The sequence below is a fragment of the Oculina patagonica genome, chromosome 6 (assembly GCF_052425735.1).
Source record: "Oculina patagonica isolate OP01 chromosome 6, crgOcupat, whole genome shotgun sequence".
In the NCBI taxonomy this organism is placed as follows: domain Eukaryota; kingdom Metazoa; phylum Cnidaria; class Anthozoa; order Scleractinia; family Oculinidae; genus Oculina; species Oculina patagonica.
The window spans coordinates 12,398,550-12,421,555 of NC_135763.1; the positions used below are offsets into that span (position 1 = coordinate 12,398,550).

A 23,006-nucleotide genomic window follows, 5' to 3' on the forward strand; every position below is an offset into this window, starting at 1 on the left:
AAATATTCGAGGGTTGTTCAGAGACCATACATAAATCCATTAGTAATACTCGTAAAAGTCACACTATTATTCATAAAATTAAATGTTACTGAATTCATAACATAGGATTAACCTTTGAAATTCCTTTTCAAGAGACTAGCAATGTTTTGCCTTTCTTTTTATCGAGTCCTGAATAATCTACTATTAAGACCAAATTAGTGAGGAATTGAAGCAATGTGGAATTTAAAAAATGTTTTCTATTTATTTATTTATTTTTTCAGAAAAAGGGCAATCTCTGCCACTTAAGTTGCCAGCGTAAATTCGTCAGAGTAAAACATCATTTCCGCGAAAAAGTACACAGACTTTTAACGAGGTATTATGTTTACTCAGGTTCACATGACCGGGCTTGGCAGTAGTTCTTGAGGTTACCAGTCGTTTCCCAACGGGCAGTTCCCTAGCGTAATGAGCCTTTGCTCGTGCTTAAAGAACGGGAAATATACAGTGTTGTCACTCCCCAGTGCCAGTAATACTAAAGTTGGAGTCTGGTAGACTTTACTGCAAAATACTGCAGTTGATATATTTCAAAAAGACCCGTTGGCGAAACGACCGGTTACCGTTCTTAACGTTCTTGAAGTACATTTATTAATTTTCAGTTTTTCTAATTTATATCACTTTTTTTTACAATTTTCAGTTTTTAAAAGGTTATATAGTGCTAAGTTTCAAAATAAATAGAAAGCTATATAAAAATACACCTCATCTAGTTCAGTTTGATGAACCGCTAAAATTTATTTACATTACGAAAACATGTTCCATTGTCACATTCTAACATAAGCAGAGATGTTTCGATTTTCTTTCAAAGCGCTAACGAAGAACCTTCAGTTGTCCTCTGTTCACTCTCCCTGCCTTATGAATAAAAATCTAGTGCAATCTTTGAGAGATTCACTCCCGCGTGGATTTGAAAAAGGAACTGATACCCAAAATATGTCTGGTTGTCCACCAGGGCCAAGTTGTTCAAAGGGTGGATAACGCTATCTACCGGATAAATCGCTATCCAGTGGATAAGTGTTAACAAAACATACAGCGCTATCCACCGCAAAGAGATTTATCCGGTGGATAGCGTTATCCACCTCTTGAAAAACTGGGACCAGAAACGTTCCGAACTTTCCCAACGCCTGGTGTGTAATCTTGTAACTTGACTGTTTCTTTTATTAACGTAGGTCGAAATAATACTGGCAGAACGGTGAAGACAACGGTCCACTTGTGTATTACACTGGTTTCCAGTCTTCATCCGCTACTGAAAAGCAGAGCTTCGGTGAATTTGCCACCGCTCTCTCGTGCCAAGTTCCTCTCCGGCACGGCTCCCAAAGCAAAATGGTTATCGCCCTTTTGGCACGGCTAGTTACTGCGTCGCAACTTGCTATTTACTTTGCCCCTCACACGATTGGTTTTACTTCACGCAGAGAAAGCCTTTCACACTTCCAAGGAACACGTCCAGGCTCTTTCTGAACTGCACCTTGTTCAACCTGTCCAGCGATAACTTCATGTCGCTCGGAGTGAGCTGATTAAAGGCGTCTAAAAGACGCTGACAAACGACTTGGTCCGTCTGTTGCGCTAAAAGGCTTCGAACCAACTCCGTATAATACATCTAAACAGGAAAATAAAAACAAAACACCAGTATTCGATACCCGTTTTTCAACTGCCCTGACATCTTAGTAGGCCGAAATCTTGATGATCGAGAACCAAAACATTACAAGGATCAGGGTCCCAAAGGGGTTTAGGGCACCTGGCCTCCAGACCTAAAACAGCCGGGCTCAGGGCTCAGGACCCCCGAAAAAAAAAGGCTCCTCCGTGCTCTGTGGAAAATATTTTCAGGGCTCTACAAAGTAATAATAGGGCCCCTATAACAGTAAAACGACAGGCCTCCAGGCTCCAAATATAAAATGTTAGGGCTATCAGGGTCCAGGCATCCCCTGTTTGGGACCCTGAAGGATGGTTAAGGTTGACAATGCGGTATCGATATTGTAAGATAATGTTGATGGTTTTATTACCTGATGACAGCAAATCAAAGCGAGAAAAGCTTCTGCTGCCGGCTGTAACAGATCCATGTCAAATGACTGAAGAAGGAGCATGTCAAACAGAGTCTAGACAGAGAACACAAAACAACACAAGATCAAAAACAAGTGAAAATAAGGAGATTAAGGAAGACGCAATCCTGACTCCCTCTCTGTCATGCATAGCGTTGCGCGAGGGGCTAAAACAATTTATACCATGCCATAGAAAATACAGCCAATCAGAATACAGAAAAGCCGGTGTATATTCGACGGTATTCAACCCAACCTTCCCATCGTGCGCTGCGATTGTATTCTCGACGAAATTTAGTAAGCGTATTTTCAATGGCATGGTATAAAATAGTTACACAACACTTTCTCGTGGTATACTATGGAATATCCCACTTGTCACTTGTATTTTCTTTGTATACACACTCGCCTAAAGGCTCGTGTGTATACTGAGAAAATACAAGTGACTCGTGGGATATTCCATAGTATACCACTCGAAAGCGTTGCATAACTAGTATGTATTTAACTTATGCTATTAGTTGTCAGTCCCAGATTTTTCCTGCATACTGTGACTTAATCAACTGTTTGCCAGTCTTTATTACACAGTTAATTTTTTCTTTTCAACGGTCTAGCTTCCCAATAGTCCGTTTACATATGAGAGGTTAAAAAGTGTAGTGTTTGTTTATGGCTGCGACCATTACTCACTGTCCGCTTTGGAGTGTCTGCTTTCGAGAGGTTTAAAGCGTAGTGTTTGGGCATAAGCTGTTTTTTTTTTCCATTTAGAAGACGTATTCACAGACTCGCAACCAGGTGTCCATTTGTGTGTTCGACCGTCTTGTATACTTGCTTGCACCTTACAACACTTTATAAGAAACTATTTACAGTGGAAAAGCGAGCAAATCTAAACCACAGTAGCTCAGTACCTTCAAGAAGTGCTGAAGAATCTCGTGAATAGGAACTGTCACGTTTTTCTGTATTTCAAGAAAACAGTGCGATGCTAAGGAGGACAGAGCCTCCAAGGACATTTTAGTCACATCTGGTCCATAGCTACATCAACAGTCAAGGAAAGCAGTGAAACGACTCATAGAACAAACTAGTGGCGGATCTAGGGGAGGGGCCCGGGGTGCCCGGGCCCCCACCCTATTCTTTATTTGAACAATTATTTTCGAGAGCAGCCCTCTCTTATTCCGGGGTCTGGATGTTGTGTTCCTCCACTTACCTGAAAGTCTGGATCCGCCACTGCAAACGTACGCAGTTTTTGCAAGGACTCTAACGCAGTTACGTATATACCCAACTTCAGTTGCAAACTGAAGAAAGCCGGAAAAACTTTCAGGCTTGAACGGGATTCAAACCCAAGTACTGTGATACCCGTGTAGTGCTCTACTAACTAAATAATCAAGCCAACCAAGAGCTGGTCACTTTCTAAATTGTGATATATATAAGTGAATACACGAAATATCATGATGTTTACAAGTGCAATGCGGGCGAAACAGTTTTTAAATACATGAAGGACCAACCCAGTTATATACACAACTTCAGCTGCGAAATACTTTTCAGGTTTTCTTTTCACAACTGAAGTTGTGTACTTTCGGAGTTCAGTGTGCTGGCAAATTGAAAAGGATACTTTGTGAGTCCCACTTCTAATGAAGCCATTAGGTGTTTGAACAGTTCTTCTGGCAGAAGAGACATCTTGGCTGGGTACATCTCGCAAACATAAGTCGTCAGCTTGAAAAACTCCGAACACAAAACCGGGAACTGAAACAAATAGTCAACAACTTAGCCACCTTGTGTAAAGAAGTAAAACCCTTCTCACAAACGATAAATTATGAAAAAGTGAACGAAAACTGAGGAGCATAAAGGCTTACCTTGAGTACCTCTGAGGACATGAGAGGTATGATTACATGAAGACCATATAGAGCTACATCAGCCGCTGACACTTTCTGGTTTTCATCTACAAATGAAGCGTACAAAAAATAAGTGTTTCGAACTGACTGAATTTATACTCGCTCCACTCGTGACTTAAAAACGCCGCTTTTCAGAACTGTGAAACTTGAGTTAAAAAGGTTATGCAGGATTACTGACCTGAACCAAAATCAAGAATATCTTTAGACAGCAAGTTGGTAAGGAGTTTTATCAGCAAAAGAAGGTCGTTTAACTGTTCCTCTTCTGTGAGCGCCTCCTCGGTTACTTTTCCTGAAAAACAACGATAGTTATTAGTGTCAAGTACTAAATACAGCAACCACCACTTATGTCCAGGATTGAACGCAAGTATTGTTTAATGAGTACTTCATGTTTGACTGTGTTATTAGACATTTCCATATTACTTCATATTTGACAGATTTTGGTGTGTTTTGGTGAATTTTTATAAATGAGGACACTTTGTGATGTCTGTTATGAGGAACGTGAATCTCATAAGCGTTCAATCCTGGACATATCTGTAAGCGCAGGAAAACATGCGCGCGACAGCCACATACAACCGGTACCAAGCACAAGTCGTATGTGGCGGGAATATGTACTGGAGCTCTTGTACTAGTAGACTTGTTTTAACGAGTTAAAAATAGTGCCAGGGTACTTACCTAGGTTGCATTTGCCGTAAGTTTGAACAAGTGCCATGCAGACTTCAAAAAGTCTTGGTATTTCATTCTAAAGAAAATTTGAAAAACAAACAAAAAAACCTTTAACCAGGCTCTAGTACTACTTTAATAGTCCCTTAGTGTTTTGCGAAGTTGTCGTTATATAGTAAGCACATTTCCGTCACCGCCACCGTTAGCTAACTTCAATGGGCGCCAAAAGACCTTGAGACAGTTGGTTGAAATTAATACTTCAATGCTGACTCCCTGTGATAAAATAGAAGTATGACATTGTCTTTGAGACAATAAAGAGGTTTTGTTACATGGCATGAGACCTCGGGTGTGAATGTCGCCAAAAAATCTTATTTTAGATGAACACTTTCTGCAACTCACCTCAGCGAGAAAGGCAATTTGCGAGTCGACAAGATCAACATAAAATTCCAACACCAAAACAACCACTTCAGGGCAGTTTTGATACACATTTAACAAAGCCACACAGTTGGTAAGCACAGGAATGAGATAGTTGAACAACGTGTGCGCAATGTGCAGGTTTGATGCCAAGGCAACGCCTCTAAAGGACTCCAATAAACACTGGATTTGACTTTTTATTGGTTCCTTTTGAGACGATTTGCTGAAGTCTGGCTGGTGACAGATGCCCAAGAAGTAAGACTGCAAGGTCTGTAAGAGCTGCGAAGAAACAGTACAGTGTTTTAGTGATTGTCATCAAAACCAAAACCAAGGCCATCGACAGTCAAAAGGCCTCGTGCACGATTGCATAAAATTCACCCCTAACCATCGTTTACATGAAATTCTTCTCAACATCTGGAATCAGCATAAACTTTCCAGTATAAATCTTCCAGCAAAATTATTTATTTTTTTCTGCTTTATGCTGCTTCATGCTGCTTTCATGAAGATTTTTTTCATGTTTGTTGCTCTGGATATTCCAGCCTGACGTAAATACGTATAGGGAATGTTACCAATCACTGTGTAATTTTAACTTTTGATGTCTATTAATTGTGTGAATAGTGTGAAAGGAAAACTAACAAAAGTTCAATTGGAGCAAGGGTAAAATGAAGAGCAAGAGCCAGGGTTTGGTCCATGCAGTGTCTGGTTAGTTGTTGCTCAGTTTTGAATTTTGGCGCGCATCTCCGAAGAGACGCGTCATTAGTATGAAGTTTTTAGGGTCTCTCAGATGTCTAGAGCGGGGGAGGGGGGAATCGTACCATTCTTAGGCTATATCTAAAAAGAAGACTACTCACTTGATCTAAGTATTTCTTTCTCACAGCTGTATCATCTTCAGCGGAGCCTGCCATTACAAGCGCTTGTGTGAGGTAACGCAACACCTCAGGCGGCAGCTCGTGTAGCAGGGCTGTTTTAGACATGTGCTCCTGTGCTAAGAGCCACAAGCTTTCAAACGAGATGGCCACCTCGGCTCTGTGGAAAAGAATCAACAACCAGAAAATGAAAAGTACAGCAAACCTTATCGCACCGTTACCATTCTTTGAAAACGTTAGTCTCCTTCGCAGCCCTTGTTTGAGCTCATCACGGTAGCAAGCTATCTCGACCCCTTGGCACCGTCGCCCCAAGTTTAGTCGCCTCCAACCAAATAAACATTGTGAAGACAAATATATTAAAATGTACTGAGTGACTTATATATTACACTACAGAATGAAAATCATGTATATTTCTTGCTCTTTAAACATGAGCAAAGACTACGCTAGCCAATACTTTGGAGTTAAGGAGTGACTTGCATACCTCATCACGCAACCCTCCCTCCCCAACCAACGACTGTCAGAGGGGAGAAGCGGTGAAGTAGTAGAAAGAAACAAAACTACATTGTAACCTGTTTTTGTTATCCACCAAACTCAACAGCAACATGGCCGCATCCTCGACAATTTGTGACTCTGCAGACCAACCAGACAAGTTTGTCCTGACTTTATCCAAAAGAAATCCTAAAGTCCATTTCCCACCGTCCGTACCCATCCCAAACACAGACGTAAGAGTCACACTAAGCTGTTCATATTCTTTCTCATCTGGTAACAGATATGACTTGGCCCAGTGTCGCAGACACCAGACTATTGTCCGCCCTACCTGAGGGCTTAGACGTTCTGACAAACCCGAGCCTAAAGCAAGTTTCTCAAGGTTTGCTAATCGGAAGATGACTGATACAAGTCGCACTACTGGGTCAACTCTTGAGTGGTCCAGTACAGTGTTTGAATCTCCTGTAAAGAAAACAATATGACAGTGAGTGAGACTAACTTAAAAAATTTCGGAAAGAAGAAAAAGAACATGGCAAATGGTTTGAACCCAGGAGTATTAGCAGTTTGTTTTGTGTGGTTGTCTGGCTGGGAGTAGTTAATTCTAAAAAGGACTGTTGTTGGTGACTGTTCCATGCTTATAAGAACTGTTGTAGTCACCAACAACGGTTCTTTTCAGAACTACTGCCACCCGGACGACCACACTATACTAACTACAGGAAAAAGGAGGAAAAGGACTTATCTCTCTTAAAGTGTTTTAGTTTAATTGTCTGGCAACTAAAAAAAGTTCAAATTTATCTCAAACTCAGGGATAAAGATAAGAAAATAATAAATAAATCAAGTGTCAGATTATTTAGTACTGCTGTGCTAATAATTATTTATTGAGGACACTGGAAATAAACAAAAATATCTTGTAAGAATATCATCCTGGTGGGAGACTGACCAGTTGGCTATTTGTATCGTGCACTTGAGGAGTTGAACTCAGGAATATAAAGAACAAATCCAGCTAGTGGCAGGGTGGAGGATGAACCCAGGACCTCTCGAATACCTTTAAGTGCAGTATGTTTTTTCAATATTCTGCTATAAAACCAAATCTGCCATTATCTTCCAATTTTTTTAACTGTGGTACTCTCAGACTGAAAGGGTAATCACATTCACACTGAACTTCTACTCATACAATTTTTTTACTTGTAACTTCATGACACTTACCTTGATTTTGATTTTGTGATGCACAAAGAGTTTGAAAAGTGGCCTGAACATCAACTTGACTTTTTAAACTTGTAGAATATGTTATAATTTCTTTCGGAATAAGTGGTGTCTCGCCATTGCTTTCGTCAGCAAGAAGATAGCCAGAAATCAGAAGTAACCAATGAAGGTCTTCGTATAAGTTATCCACACTTGAAAATTCTGGGGGTAGTGACCCTACAAAGCCAAAAAAATGTGATGTTTAACATCTAACAAGGAAAAAATATCCCAATATCTTCTGTACAGGGTTGGAAACTAAAATTTCGGAGCACTCGCCATCTGGGCGAGTGACCTTCAAATTGCACTCGCCCAGATCAGTTTTCACTCGCCCAGGATCCTAAAGTGAAAATTTAGTCCCCCTCCGCCCACTTACAAAATGTACAACTTAAATTTTTAATCATGTTTTATCACGCTTTGCTACCGTGGTGGTCGATCGCGATACAGACTGAAATTTATTTCCTTAACGAAAAATCGACAAAGATAGACCTTACTCCACGACAAAAACACAAGCACACTTACTTCAAAAGTTAAAATGCAGTTTTATTTGATACGTATTCCTAAATTCCTGTAGTTTTTGTTGAAACTGTACAGAAAAAAAGGCGGGAAAATAGCCATTTTGCCTTGTTTCGCGGCTCGGTGGACGAGTCAGTTTATTTATGACCAGAGGTATTACTTTCTATAATCAAGTCCATCATTAGACTTTCTCAAAGTCCTTCTACGCGCGGTTTAGGTATGTCACGTTCGAAGGACTTTTCCAACTTGCAGCACGCCAATTTTACCGACCCAAAAACGGGTCGGTGAATAAATTATAACCGCGGCCAATCAGAGTCGAGATCTCAAAGAAAGTGTCATTCAAATGTAAATCGACGCTTCTTCACGCGTCATTTTTTGTCACGTCGAGGTCACATCATGCGAACAGCGAAGGAAGCGTTGGAAATTGCTCAACAGTTCACGGGAAACGAAGAGTTAAAAGAATATCAACAACATGTCATAGAAGCGTATCTCTGCGGAAAAAATGTTTTTTTTTTCTACGCCCACGGAAGCGGGCAAAAGCTTTCACCGACTACATGCGAGATGGAGGCGACACGGCAATAGTCCTTGTTGTTGTCCCTTTTATAGTATCGCTCATGAAAGACTAAGTTTTCTCTTTGAAAAACCGAGGGATTGTGGCCTCATCTGTTGGAGACGACTGCAGCGACGAACAGTTAAAGGACATGTTTGATTTGAAGTTCAAAATTATTTTTGGAAGACCAGAAGCACTTTGCAACATTTACAATCACATATTTCGCCGATTAGAAGTGTTTGCAATCTATGTTTTGGAAGGCGATTTATTGTCATGTGTATTCAAGTATTGTTTAGCTATCGCTTAATGACCAGCCTTCAACGAATCCCTCACAACGTTTACTTTCTTCTGCTTTCTTCACGATCATCTCGTTTTTGTCGGCACAGTTTCTACAAATAATATTTGTAGTAAGTTTAGGTTCTGCGAATTGCCGTCCGGCGAGGATTTCCAGGTCTAAGCAAGCCATGTTTTCCCCCCTGGGCCAATCAATATTTGTCTGTAATCGTTTTTACGACTTCCTTAGCGCAAAGAATACAAATATGCTTTTTCGAGCAAGGAGAAATCGAAATTCGCGTGATCGTTTTGGTCGGAGTTGACCTTGCGCTCGCTACTTTCCGCCCTCACAAACAAGTATTCTTGAAACTTGACTCTTGCTAGAAAAGTCACCGCTCGCAGAAACACCGCCCCCTGATAATTGATACCTCTTGCTTTTGGCGGGAAACTTGATTCAAAATCCTTCAAGCCGGACAAGTCGCCCTCTCGCGACTTCGTCACTCGCGGTCGTCGCTTCGCGACTCACTGCGCGTCGCTTCGCTACGCGTGGCTCGCTTCGCTCGCCAATAGAGGGCGACTTGGTGCAAGTCTAGTCCATCATGTAAAAATCACCAAACGGAAGCCATTTTTGTCTGTTTACGAACGCAAACACAACCTTGTCTGCCTTGTTGGAGATTTCAAAATGTTGAAAAGCTATCGGCTTGTAGATAGAATAGATTATTTTAAAGTGGAAAGTAAAAGGTAACTCTTATTTTGAATAATTTATTGAAAATCATACTCGCCAAACCGGGCGAGTGATCCGTGATTTGTACTCGCCCGACTGTTTTCACACTCGCCTGGGCGAGTGGGCGAGCGCTAATTTCCAACCCTGTCTGTACCAGTTTGTATCAATGTCTGTCTGTCTTTGTCTGATGAAAGGAGCATAATAAGACAACTTGTGGAAGGTGAAGAGGCCTAATGCTTGGTGCAATGGACTCAAGGACACTGTGTTGTGTTTAAGGAAGACAGTGTCCTCTCACAGTGCCTGTCTCCACCCAGGAGGGTTAAGTGGGTACCAGCAGGCTGTAAGGGCGAAATGATACAAGGTAACTTGATAGGCTAACATGCATTTCTTTTTTTTTTTTTTTTTGGGGGGGGGGGAGAGGAAGTGATACTCCAAGTTGCCTCATGTTACAGAAACCAGTAACAGCTCCAACGGAATGGATGGCTTAAGCTTTTTCTGACCAGGGGTCAACAAGACCTTTGTGATTCCCATCACAATGGCCACCTTGTGTGGAGGGAACAGCTTGACTTCATTTTGGCTACTAAGATGTACCAATTCTTATAAAAAGTCTAAGGCTTACCAAACCTTAAGCTCTGATACCTGTAGGTACGATGATCACTAAAACTTTTATAAAGGATCTCCCACATCAGGGATACATGTACATCACTTGTACTGGATTTACTTGTGCTGAACATACCTGTAGAATTCTTGACAGCTGACAGATACTTCTCAAACTGATTCACCCTACTTTCTAACAACTTTGTGAGGAGGTTCAAAGCATGGTCTGGTATAATACGACCAAAGCTTCCAATAGTACATAACTGATCAACAAAAAGTTCTCTGTCATCACTATCAAGATCACAGATCTCATCCAGGTGAATTCCATTGTCGACTTGAGGTGAAAATGTTCCACGCAAGCCATCTGGAGCTGCTAAATGACACTGAACATAGCAGTTTAATATTCTAGTGGCACTATCTTTGAAAAGTCCTGCTGGAAACTGACTAGAGTGCTCCAACAGGCTAGCCCAGCCCTCCAGGAATTGTTCCACTGCTTCTATGAAGCTTGTGTCTTCAGAGTTGAGCTGGAAGCAAACAGGCAAAGGGACATGAAAAACTTATCAAAGCTCAGAAATATGGCCGTCAAAGCACATCTCAGTTCAGCAAAGATAATTGCAAATCTTCTACCCTCTGTATGAAATGCAAATCTCAGAATTACACTGCACTGCACCACATTGCGTTGCGCCACATCACACTGTACTGTACTTATTTTTTGTCATTATCACTAAATTTTGCATGTTTCTCTCTTCAGAGCAACCTCTTTTACAACAATGGCAAGCTCAATTTTCAATCAATTTGCAGATAAACCTAAACTTGTCTGTAGACCAGACAATGACATATATAGCCAAGACAAGAATCTTGCTCCCTGTGAGAGTGGCTAGTGGTAAAATGCTTTAATCTGCTTGCCACTTGTGATTATGAACTTATGTATCTTAGTTTGAGGCCACTAGTCCAGGGCTAAAAAAAAAAAAAAGATCTCTTCGAAAAACAAAACAAAATCAAAGTCTCTTCGAGATGTCGACGTTTTTGCATGAAGTATGAGTCGAAGGTTTATCCTGTGCATTGTTCTTCGAACTTATCATTACAGTTTCTTTGTAGTTTAGTTTAACAATTTCCTATCTTCGCGGAGGAAATGCAGCCATATAATTTTGTCAAAAATGGCTCGTCCGCGCCGGGTATTTATACACATATTCCTTAACATTACACAAATAAACAGTGCAAATTTCACCGAGATCTGACAATTCTATACTTTAAAATTGCAAGGACCTTTCGAGGCAGTCGATTACGGCAGCGAAATTAGCAATGAAACAGCAAAATATGCGTTCGACGCTCTGTTTTTGCGACGCCATATTTAAATTGTTATAGCCGGGTAGACCGCTGTTCAATGTGTTCAAGGCCATATCGTTACGATTGCTCCATGAAAAAGCACGAAAAAAAATACGGATATTTCCGACTACTGTCGGAGAAAACATTGCGCATATAATTGGGGCGTAAACAAATCGTTACACTCAAGCTGCGTTTTGTCTAAGCTCTGCGAGGGTCGGATATCAAGACCCAGGATTAAACAAAAGCCATATATACAGTGAATGCTTTCAAATTATATTTGAAGATGAAATATGAAAGAATTTTGCTGTCTTTGACTGAAATTCCACTCGAACTGCGTAGATACGATCGCATGTTGTAAAGCCGATTCATGCAACATTGCTGTCATTCCCTGTCAACGCGAGGTCACGTCCCTAACGACCTAGGCTGATGACGAAATAGAGTTGCGCTTACATGTAGCGACCAAATTTGGTCTAATTTTTAACCGCTCCTAAGCTAAAAGAAGCCCCCATCTCTTGCATTTGTTTTAACTTTAATAATATCTTTGAAAAGAGCGAGTTTTTACGATGTAAGTGCTAGTGATTATTTATTCGTGTTTTAGTTACGCAATCCATTGTTTGTGCGACGCTTTTTTATAGATCGCCTTTCAGACACACGTGCGTTGAGATAAGAAAGCTGACATGTCACTTTTAAAATTGTAAAATAACGTTTGTAAATGTGACAAGTCACGTTTTTTTCACGAGATCGCAAGTGATCACCCACAGCGGAAAGTAATCCCTTGAGAAATTAAAACAGTCCCTTGATAAATTAAAAAAGTCCCTTGAGAGTTTACAAATATGTGGTTCCAAATTTTGTCCACTAACCCCTATTCAATCTACGTTTGTAAACAAGCAAAAACGTTCAAAAAAACAAAAAAACTAGATCATGAGCGACGCATGAAAATGACCCTTCATGATCGTAAGTGCTGTCGCATTCCTATCGAGTGACGTTTTTATCACCCACAGCGAAAAGTATTCCCTTGAGAAATTAAAATATTTTCTAGAGAAATTAAAACAGTCCCTTGAGAGTTTACAAGAATGTGGTAAGAGATTGCCGTCCTTGTCCACTACTCTCCTATTTTACTTGCTAACAAGCAAAATAGTGAAAACAACAACTTGAATTTCAGCTTGCCCTGGGCAGTTGCAAGCTTTATTTAGTTTAATTAGTCACCACTGGACGACACTAACTACAAGAACTCACTTCTTCCTCCTTAGCAACTGCTTGTAAGAACGAACATGTCAGGTCTGTCATGGCATTCATAAACAATCTAAGTGTATCAATGTGTAAAGCTTTGAAAGCTGAACATGGAAACACGAAGAGAAGACGGTTCACAATGCTTCCAAGACTCAATGCTGCTTGGCCGTTCATCTCCAGGCTAAAGAATAAAAACAAAAAAAATCTCGATGATTTGGTAAGTGCAGAATGCAATATGGAACAATTGAAAGTATGATGTTTTATATATGTTCGTGTTTATTTGCTTTATTTTACTTTCGGAAAAACTGTTCACAGGCTACTTGTATTCTTTCCCAGGTGTTCCTTACGCTAATCTTTGCAAACGTAACACGACACTTTTGTTCGTTTGTAACAAAATACTTTTGTCTTCCTTGAAAATGCGATAACATGAAACTTTTGTTTTTTGTTTGTTTTACGGCGGCATCGATGACATTTGTTTAATTTAATTAAGTTACGGTTTAGACTGCACGAAAGACGATTCTCAAAAACTAAAGGAACAAATCTAATTAAAAAACATATTTTTCGACAGGTTTTTTAAAACGCAGTACAGCTAGAATATTTGTTTCCTGGTTATCAGGTGTTCACGCCGAAAATCCCGGTGCAAGTTTTTGCATACCTAATTACGAAAGCACTGTGAAAGTCTCAAAATCTAATTTAATTAATTTGCGGTTTTTACTTGGCGCCAAGAAGTCTGCAGGAAGCCTACCGCAAACACGCAGTACAAGCGATGTTCATGATAGTTCCAGAAAACAACGTAGACTAATCTGCGCATGCGTTTGGTGTAAATTACGTTGAGTAGTACCACAAGGAGAGCAAAGGGTTTTCTGAAACAAATATATACGTTTGAGATCTTCATATGAAAGTAACGTAGATGTGCTCCAGGTTTTACCTAGGGGTACGGTCAGGTTCTCCCCACCCCCACCCCTCCTCAGGAATAATTAATTAATTGATATTAATTAATTAATTGGTGATTAAAAGTTTACACCGCGTTAGCGGTTTAGTGGTTTAGGGGTTTAGCAGACGTCAACCCACCAAACCATCACAATAGTGCATTCTGCACTAAAAAGGAGAATATTCAGTTTACCAAAAAATATATTTTTGAGTTGTTACCACTTAGGAAACCCAATTTTAAAAATTCACAATGACCCCAGCCAGGGCTCCAAATCTTAACTTCTTGATCTAAAGACCAGAGGCTGATCATTAGGTCATTGAACCTTCCCCCTCTCCCCTGTACAGTAGTAGAGTATTAATTAAAATAAGGACCATCCTCAGTGTTCTCCCTAGTTTTCAGCACAGCAGGTAAGAAGACTTTTTAAACCAGTAAAGAAATTCCGGTAAATCCCAGCCGTTTTCTAGTCTACCTACATGAAACAGAATTTTGTCCAAATGCTGGTCGAATTTTATTTCATGGCAACGTTATTATGGCCTTGCAGACCTCTTTCGCCTGCTATACAGCCTACGAAAAATTGCATAAAATCTTCTGTTGTTTTAAGGAGATACATTTGCTGTCGCTTCATTCCCGACAGCGTTGTTACAAAGTTGTATTCTGAGTGCTTCTTTTAACCTGTCATCTGGATTTTAAGCACTTACGAACTTATGAGAAGAATTTGACATCGAAAGCTGCCTTTGTCTTCACCAGGCGTCAGCTACGGTCAAATAAGCAATCAACTATTTTCTGCATTTTGCATGTTTTTGAAAAGAGCAAAAGAGCAAAACTTGCTCTTTCCTCGATACCAGCCCTCAGAGATTCAGAAAGCGAAGGGAAATAAAGAATATTGAATACTAGCACAAATTCGTAAATGAATATTGCATTTGTCGCTGTTTATTTTCAATCTGTTATTTTATATTTTCAATCATGACTACGAAGGTGAAACAAGTGGTGTTACTTTGTTATTTACCTGTTGAATTTACAAGATATCTTAGCGATTCTAGGCGGTAAAAAGTCGTGTTACAAGAAGTAAATTTTACCGGTTACCGCCTGATAAGGAGAACACTGCATCCTTTAGTTAACTCCTTGCCAGTAATTTCCCATCTCTTTTTTATAGCATTGTCGGTAGTTAAAGCAGAGGTGTACATACCTCTTTGAAATTTGTAGAAATCCTTGCAGAAAATTGGCTAAATATTGAGTTTGCGACATTGTATCTGGGAATATTGCACCACAGAGAGAAGCAAGCTGTATAAGGCACTGCCCACAGTGGTGGTGTAACTCATCATTAGCTTGTAACTTCACCTGGAGCTACAAAAGAAAACAATATTAATAAAATGTTTTAAAAATATAACTCTTTCATGCTTTGTATATGGAAAGTTGTATTGCTTTGTGTTGTTTGCATCTCATTATATGGACACTTTTAGTGACAAGTACATGACTGTTAGTAATTTACTGATGGAAACTGCTGACAAATATACTACAGGCTATTGTAAATATTCACTGTATGATATGGTCCATACACAGTGGCATGTTTCTTCCCTTTAAGGACAATTTTGTCGCAACCTTTCCCAAAATAATTTGTTTCTTCTTTTTTTTTCAATTGGCAAAGTATAATCACTGGATTAACAGTCTTTGGTGTGTTTCTTCCTTAGTTGGTAAGCCATTATTTTAAAGTTAACTTTACTTTACACAGCAATTAAAGTGCCTATGAAGTAAAAATTAATTAATGCTCATTTGAAAGACTTTGCAACCCTTTAAAGTGGGACAGAGGGTCCAGTTTGGAATATATACACATAATGCCCTATTACCCTAACTCTCCTCATTAGCTTGTTGGGAGTGGATCATCTTTGATAAAGCAAAAACTGGGGATATCAGTTTTAATTAAAATAGGTATTTGCAGCAAAACTGTTGCCATGGCAACGGCACGACAGGTGTCATTTTGTGTCTTTTGTGGTGTACATTAATCGTGCCAAGTTTGAAGAACTCAGCTCAAATATTCCAAGAGATATTCTTGATTCAATGCTTCATCTTTTTGTGGAACAATTAATGACGTCATCACTTCGCTCATTTGCATAATATAAAAACGTAAATATCTCTAAAACGAAAAAAGATATTGCAAAAAGGAAAACGCCATTCTTCTTTACTTTGAAAAGCCTTTAAAATAAACAGCAATTATTTTTTACTTCATAGGCACTTTAAAAGAAAATATTTCTTCATAGGTTGTGGCAGTTCTCTTATTCTTCTTACCTTGAAAAACAACTCCACTAGTGCAGGATCAAACAGAAGCTCTCTCCAAGATGAACCTGGTTTAAACAAGGTGACAGGTGCTGTCTCTCCTGACAGGGGACATCTTTTATGTGTGTTAGTCAAGGAAGAAACTTCACTTTTAACAAACTAAAACATCTTGAAGAGAAAAGGACTTTCTTCCATAATTTCATGCATGCATAGACACAAACTTATATCACAGTTTGAATCTACAGTGAAAAGGGTCACTAGACAAAGTAAAGTACCGAAAACTGCCCATGGTTGTGATGGTAATGGTGTAGTGAAGGTGTCATTGTGCCTGTTTCTGTAGCTATTACTGTTGTTGTTGTTATACTGAATCATATCTTTTTGGTATGTTTTGACGGCATATCAGCCAAAATTGGTCTTGAAAGCCATGGTTCGTATGCCTGGGGTGAGATCAATCAAGCCTGATATCAGGGCAGTAGACAAGGGTTCTGATGGGCTTAGTAATTGTAAAATTCAATTTGGGTATGCCACATACAGTGTGTGTGTGCGTGGGGGGGGGGGGGGGGAGGGTACTCTGTGATTGACTAGCATCCCATTCAGGGACAGTAGAAATATTCCTAGCTTAATGCTACAGAAACTGGGATAAGCTCTGGCCGTATGGCCTGCACGGCTCAAGGTTTCCCTTTTTTAAAAAATTAAGAAAATTACTGACTGAGCTTTTGTTCTGACCAAAATCAGGTGTCCTTAATGATGAGGTGGTTTTAGTAACAGGGAGGCTGTAATGCAGTAGCTTCTCCACAATGGCCATCTATTGAAGAGGTTTCAATACAACATCACTTAAAAGGATATGATAGTGAGAAAAATCCCAGCTCAGAATCTGTTCACCCAAAGACAGCAAGCGAACCAGGGCTGAAATGTCTTTTTCAGATAACAGGTTCAGCTCTGTGAGCAAGAACTGCTGAGTAGTTTGTACAACTAACATGAAGATCTGTTTAAGAACTTGAACCTGTTGCAAAGAAGGAATAAGTGTGAAGACTTCACATCAAAACAGTGCCTAAACAACATAACTTCCTTTATAAATCACTGCAGCATTGTCAAATTTTTTGCTCTTTTGCAATACTTGACTTTCCCATATTTTTGCATAATTACATGTCTACATGTAGTTGGAATGGAAGTTAAATAACTTTAGAAACTAAAAATTTTAAGGAATTTTGTCTTTTGTGCAGGATCAAATCAAAATATTATTGCGGGTTATGATTTAGTTATATTTCAAAATAAAATCGTAATTTAAATTGAGTACAACTGTGTAGATTGTCATACCTCAAAAGCTTTCTTGCACTTGATATGAAATTCCCAACTCAAACCAATGTCACTGCTGCGGGTCAGGAAGGCAAACTCATTCAATAATGCCTTCAGGATTAAGCAACCCAAAATTTGCTGGAAAGTAATAAAAACAGTTAAGCTTCTGATCAGTCATTAAAATGTAAGTGTCATAAGATTCCCTCTCTCAAACAGTAATTACCATGGCAAATTATCCAATGGAGTTGTGTGTGTGAATATAGGATATTAATAAGAATTCCTTTACACTTTACCAAGTTAATGACATTTTGGATTTCACATACTTTGTAAGATTTGACAATAATATTTTTGTGAAATGTAAAATTTACAGCCCTTCTTACTAAAGGGAACACTTAAAATATGTCTGAAATGTTCTTTGTGTTTTAACCAATCACACGCGAGAAATTCAGACTGCAGAAACCACAGACACGAATGGGTTTCCATCGGTCACAGAACAATATTCGGTTCTTATTTCGTAGTGGAAGTGGGGGGTGGGAGGCTTATTTTCCCAGGGTTCGTACCCTTTTTCACAAACAATTGTTCCAGTACTTTAATTCCCAGCACTTATCAAGGACTCAAATTGATTTCTCCAGGACAGCAAAATTCACATTAACCCTTTCACTCCCAAGATCTCAATATTATTTCTCCTTACTGTGTACATTTCTTATAATGTTTGTTCTGATAATTTAGTTATCACTTGAGTTAAACAGTTTTTCAGACTATTCCAGGACCGGTAGTCTTTTTCTAGGACTTTCCAGTCCTGGAAAGTGCCACAACAAAATTCCAGTACTTTTCAGGTTTTCCAGGACCCATACGAACCCTGTTTTTAGAATGTTACAGTACCCACCATGTCTCTGTTATTGCTTGTCATAAGCTGAGTGACATCTCTCAGCAACGATTCCTGGATTGTGTGTGAATTTCCCAGAATGCTTCGCTTGCAAATGATAGCCACCACTTGCAAGACTTGCTCTTTGACATATTTTTGAATTCTTCAAAAAGACACAACAGATTAAGAAATTGTTAATCATCACCTTTAACTAACAATCGTACATCTCTTGCACATCAGTTGCAGGTTATTTGATCTGAGTTACCGGTAATAATAGGGATCAAAACACACAATAGTGTTCTAGAATGCCAAGGAAGTCACTGAGTAATATGCCATGAAGCCAGTTTGGCAGCACATTCGTCAATTTTAAAATGAGGAAAAACAGAGGTTTTTCAGATAATTCAAGCACATTTCTAACCAATACGATGAACACCAAAAAAATTCAATGTTGGAGAAGTACAACTAGACAAATAATAATAAATAACTTTGTACCTAAAATAAATGAAGTAAGAAGTTACTTAAACGCAGTCACAAATTCATGCAAAATGTCTGGCTTGCAGGAAAGTATCTGAGCAATTTCATGATCCACATAATCTCCTCCACTTTGTGGTCAGTTTTTCCTCGATTTCCCCCCTTAATCATACTGAAAATACAAACTACATTAGTTTTATTTCTTACCCATGTTTATGAGTTACAAATGTCAACAGAAATGATCTCAGTGATTCAATGTCTGCTTTGTCAAGGATAGTCCATTCGCGAAGGATGGCTTCTTTGATTGCCGAGGCAGCTTGAAACAGCACATAATCGTTCCTGCTATGTTCTGCGCAAAGAAAAAAGCAGAGTGATTTCAATCTTTTGTGATAAACTTTTAATTTTTGTCAAAACTGTATAACTCCCTAGGGGAAACAAAACTCACTAACTCCCTAGTGCGACAACAACTTGGACTTGAACAAGTGCTAGTTGATGGCGACATCACTTCTCCGAGAAGTGACTGAGCCCGCGGTTTTCGTCCCAGAAGTTACTAAGCAACAAGATGTATTTGTACACGCGATTGTTCTTGGAGTACTTGTGAGCCCTCGCGCTAATTTTTGATTGGATGAAATAATTCGGAAGTTCTTCGAGTGCTTCAACGAAGATTTGCCAAAACTGGCACTTATTCCCCCGACTGTGATCAGGATGTGCGGCTCAAAACCAGGGTATGAAGGTGAAGTTGTTGACAAAAGCAAGCTTTATTCGTTGATCTGATTGTACTCAGGAGTCCTTAACTTCATTTCACTCAAAGGATATACCGTATTTTCTTGATTAAACGCTGGATCCCGATTAAGCGCCGGCCTCGTATAAATGCCGGGTCAAAATTGTTGATTTTCAAATAAACACCGGGGACGTTTGTTCGAGGTCCCGGTGTTTATTTGAGGTCAAGCTAAAAAGTAAATATATTCGTTTCAATGGCACTGCTATGACATACTAGTATGGTATGCTGCTTTGGAAATTTACATAAACTTTCAAAGGAAAAGTCCAGCGTACATAGAGAAGATGGACGCTGTACAACAAAATAAAACCTGGCTATGCGATCCTGTCATCATGACCGACACATTTCCTTCCTTGTGTTAGGCAGTTAGTGCTCACAGGTGTTGAAATTTTGAGGATCCCTTCAGTGTTTGTCTATCAGTTGGAGGAAGAGGATGTTGGCAACATCGCCGTTTATGAACTGAAAACTTTGTTCCCATAACCGTTACTTGCATGCTCCTTTATTGTTCATATACCATTTATGATCTGTTTGTCACAAATCTTGATTGCCACATAAATGTGTTCAATGCATAATAATATACCTTTGGGTAATAACAGAAGCATATAGGGACAGTTTTTCGGGACAGAACGAAGAGAAAAATCGTCCTGCTTTGACAAACTGCCCCTTGGTCTCGGAGAGAACAATTACTCAATCTGAAAAATTGACAGAAAATTGCAGTCCGTTAATAAACGCCGGGCCCCGATTTAACGCCGGCTTCAAAGAAACACCGGATCCACCAAGCCAAGTTTGAAATAAACGCCGGGGCGTTTAATTGAGAAAATACGGTATGCATTTGTATCTCAATGCAAATTTGAAAGCTCAAGGTATCGCACCGTGTTAACAATTTCAGTGAATAAATTCATGTCATTTTCAGCCAAAGGAACATTTTGTGGTGAAAATTAAAGACAAAAGAGCATCTGTTTTCAGTTGGAGGGTACAGCAAAACGCTTAACGACTGTCCCATGGCTCACAATGTTCCCCTCAGCTTTACACGGGGAACACTCAGGGTCTCAAGGAAACAAAACTCACTGTTTTCCTTGAGGCCAGTCATTAAGAGCTTATTATCAAGGAGCAATTGCAGAATACCCCGCATCTCTAGCTACACGGTGCAGCTGGCTACTGGTCTACGCGTCTATGTTGTGGTTTAATTTTTTCTTTGGTTTAAAATTTTTCAAACCAGTTTGATTTTTATTTTTCATTGTTGTCTTATGTTCATTAACATAATCGGAAACAAAGGGAAATAAAAATCAAACTGGTTTGAAAAATTTTAAACCAAAGAAAAAATTAAACCACAACATCTACACCGTCGAAATTTATTCCAAGTCCTGGAAGTTTACTCGAGAAGTGGCTACGCGTCTACCCGTCTACACCGTCATAATTTATTCCAAGTCCTGGAAGTTTACTCGAGAAGTGGCTACGCGTCTACCCGTCTACACCGTCATAATTTATTCCAAGTCCTGGAAGTTTTGTGGCAAAGTGGCTACGCGTCTACGCAGTCAAAATTTATTCATAGCTCTCGAAGTTTACTAGTAAAGTGGCTACGCGTCTACGCGTCTATGCAGTCGAAATTTATTCATAACACTTGAAATTCACTCACGAACGTTTGTCTTTGCCATCAAGCAAATAAAACTATTTGTGTTTCAAAATTGTGACGAACAACGAGAAACTACAAAGTTAATAACACAGTGAATCGATAATTGTCAAAATCCTACCTCGTCCTGTTTCGTATAAAATGAATGTTGTTGAACGGCAATAGCTTTCGACCGCGCTTCGAACAAACGGCTTTACTGTTAGTTTTAGTGTGCTTCCCTTACAAACAAATAAGAGCTAACCGCAAGCAAACCGGAGTGGAACTAACCGCAAGCAAACCAGAGTGGAACTAACCGCAAGCAAACCAGAGTGGAACTAACCGCAAGCAAACCGGAGTGGAACTAACCGCAAGCAAACTAAAGTGGAACTAACCGCAAGCAAACCGGAGTGAAACTAACCGCAAGCAAACCGGAGTAAAACTAACCGCAAGCATACTAACACGGCGAAATACACCCGACAAAAATTTAGTCAGCGATTAAAAACACGTTAACGAGTGAGAAAATTATTCTTACTACTTTCGCTCCCAGTACTAGCGTTTGATCAGACAGTCTGCGTAGCCATTTTCGGTGGCTACGCGGAACAGCTTTAGTTGCGGGGTATTCTGCAGTTTAGCGATTATCAATATAAATCGATTGATTTTCGATCACTGATTTTCATTGATTGGTCGCGCCACGCTGGTATTAACCAGTGAATAACCTTTTAGTCCGAGAACAAAACACGGCTTAACTGCAGAATACCCTGCCACTTGAACTAAATTCCACGTAGCAGGCTACGCGGTACGCAGAAACTAATTAATAAAAGTTAAAGTATAAAAATAAATTCAAAATGGCGTTGCATGTTATGTGCTGGCTACGCGGTACGCAGTACGCAGCGAGAAAGACATGAATTGACACATGAATATACCTCGTTCTTTAATCCATGAGCCGAAACAAGCGCACTTCACGTGAATATACCTCGTTCTTTAATCCATGAGCCGAAACAAGCGCACTTCACGTGAATATACCTCGTTCTTTAATCCATGAGTCGAAACAAGAACGCTAAGCTAGCAACAAAGACAACTTAAACTCTTGCATTCATTAAACACTGCGTACCGCGTAGCCAGCGAAAAAGATAACTTCCAGTCCTGCATTTATTACTCACTGCGTACCGCGTACCGCGTAGCCAGCGAAAAAGATAACTTCCAGTCTTGTATTTATTTCTCACTGCGTACCGCGTACCGCGTAGCCAGCGAAAAAGATAACTTCCAGTCTTGTATTTATTTCTCACTGCGTACCGCGTACCGCGTACCGCGTAGCCACCGCTTTTCAGTAAAGCGCTCGATGTGGCGGGGTATTCTGCAGTTACTCCCTGTAATATTCTAACCATTACCTAAGATGTGCTTGCATGCTGCATAAGGCGACTTAGATCTTCTAAAACTCAGGAACACTTGTTCGGCGGCTTGGCGCTGGTCTTGCGTCACCAAAGATGGCGGCGCCTACGAAAGACACACGTGAAACGGTGAAAGCCGGTTCATTTGAAATTAAATGGTTAAAAAAGAAACATTTGAACACTTACCATCACTATTGCGGCCGACTGCTCAAGCTCCTGGATAGAAGTCATTTGTTGGCCAGCCGGAAAACGATCTTTTAGCGAGTGAACTACATTTTTCGGTGAACTAAACGATTTTCGGCAGGCGATATTATGCGCTCGGAGGAATGGTACCAAGCCTCTCAACGACGGAGACAGATGGGAGAAAATAAGGGAGGGGAAGGAAGGGAAGTGAATGCCAGAACACTTAGTATAGGGATCGACCATTATTTTTTGGAGGGAGGGGGTATGAAAAATATTGAAAAAAATTGTTTGCAGGGCCTAGAAAGACAAAAAAATGTTTCCAAACACGACACGTATAACATAAGTAGAAATATTTCGAAAAAAAAAATGTTTGCAGAGAAAAAATTTTTATAC

At 39.8% G+C, this 23,006-nt stretch overlaps 1 protein-coding gene across 1 annotated transcript; it reads right to left on the reverse strand.

The window, feature by feature from the left end:
* Positions 1 to 232: 232 nt before the first annotated feature.
* On the reverse strand, positions 233 to 22,724 carry LOC144658875 (exportin-4-like). The gene is made up of 21 exons (XM_078519360.1): positions 22,617 to 22,724; positions 22,431 to 22,536; positions 18,863 to 19,004; positions 18,206 to 18,347; positions 17,341 to 17,457; positions 16,867 to 17,026; positions 16,036 to 16,142; positions 14,939 to 15,096; positions 12,828 to 13,002; positions 10,405 to 10,789; positions 7,573 to 7,785; positions 6,450 to 6,828; positions 5,866 to 6,040; positions 5,000 to 5,293; positions 4,613 to 4,679; positions 4,119 to 4,229; positions 3,902 to 3,987; positions 3,661 to 3,791; positions 2,960 to 3,083; positions 2,028 to 2,120; positions 233 to 1,624 (listed from the first exon to the last, which is right to left on the reverse strand). The coding sequence occupies exons 1-21, from the start codon at positions 22,659 to 22,661 to the stop codon at positions 1,427 to 1,429; spliced, it is 3,408 nt and encodes a 1,135-aa protein (XP_078375486.1). The 5' UTR covers positions 22,662 to 22,724; the 3' UTR covers positions 233 to 1,426.
* Between the last annotated feature and the right edge of the window lie 282 nt (positions 22,725 to 23,006).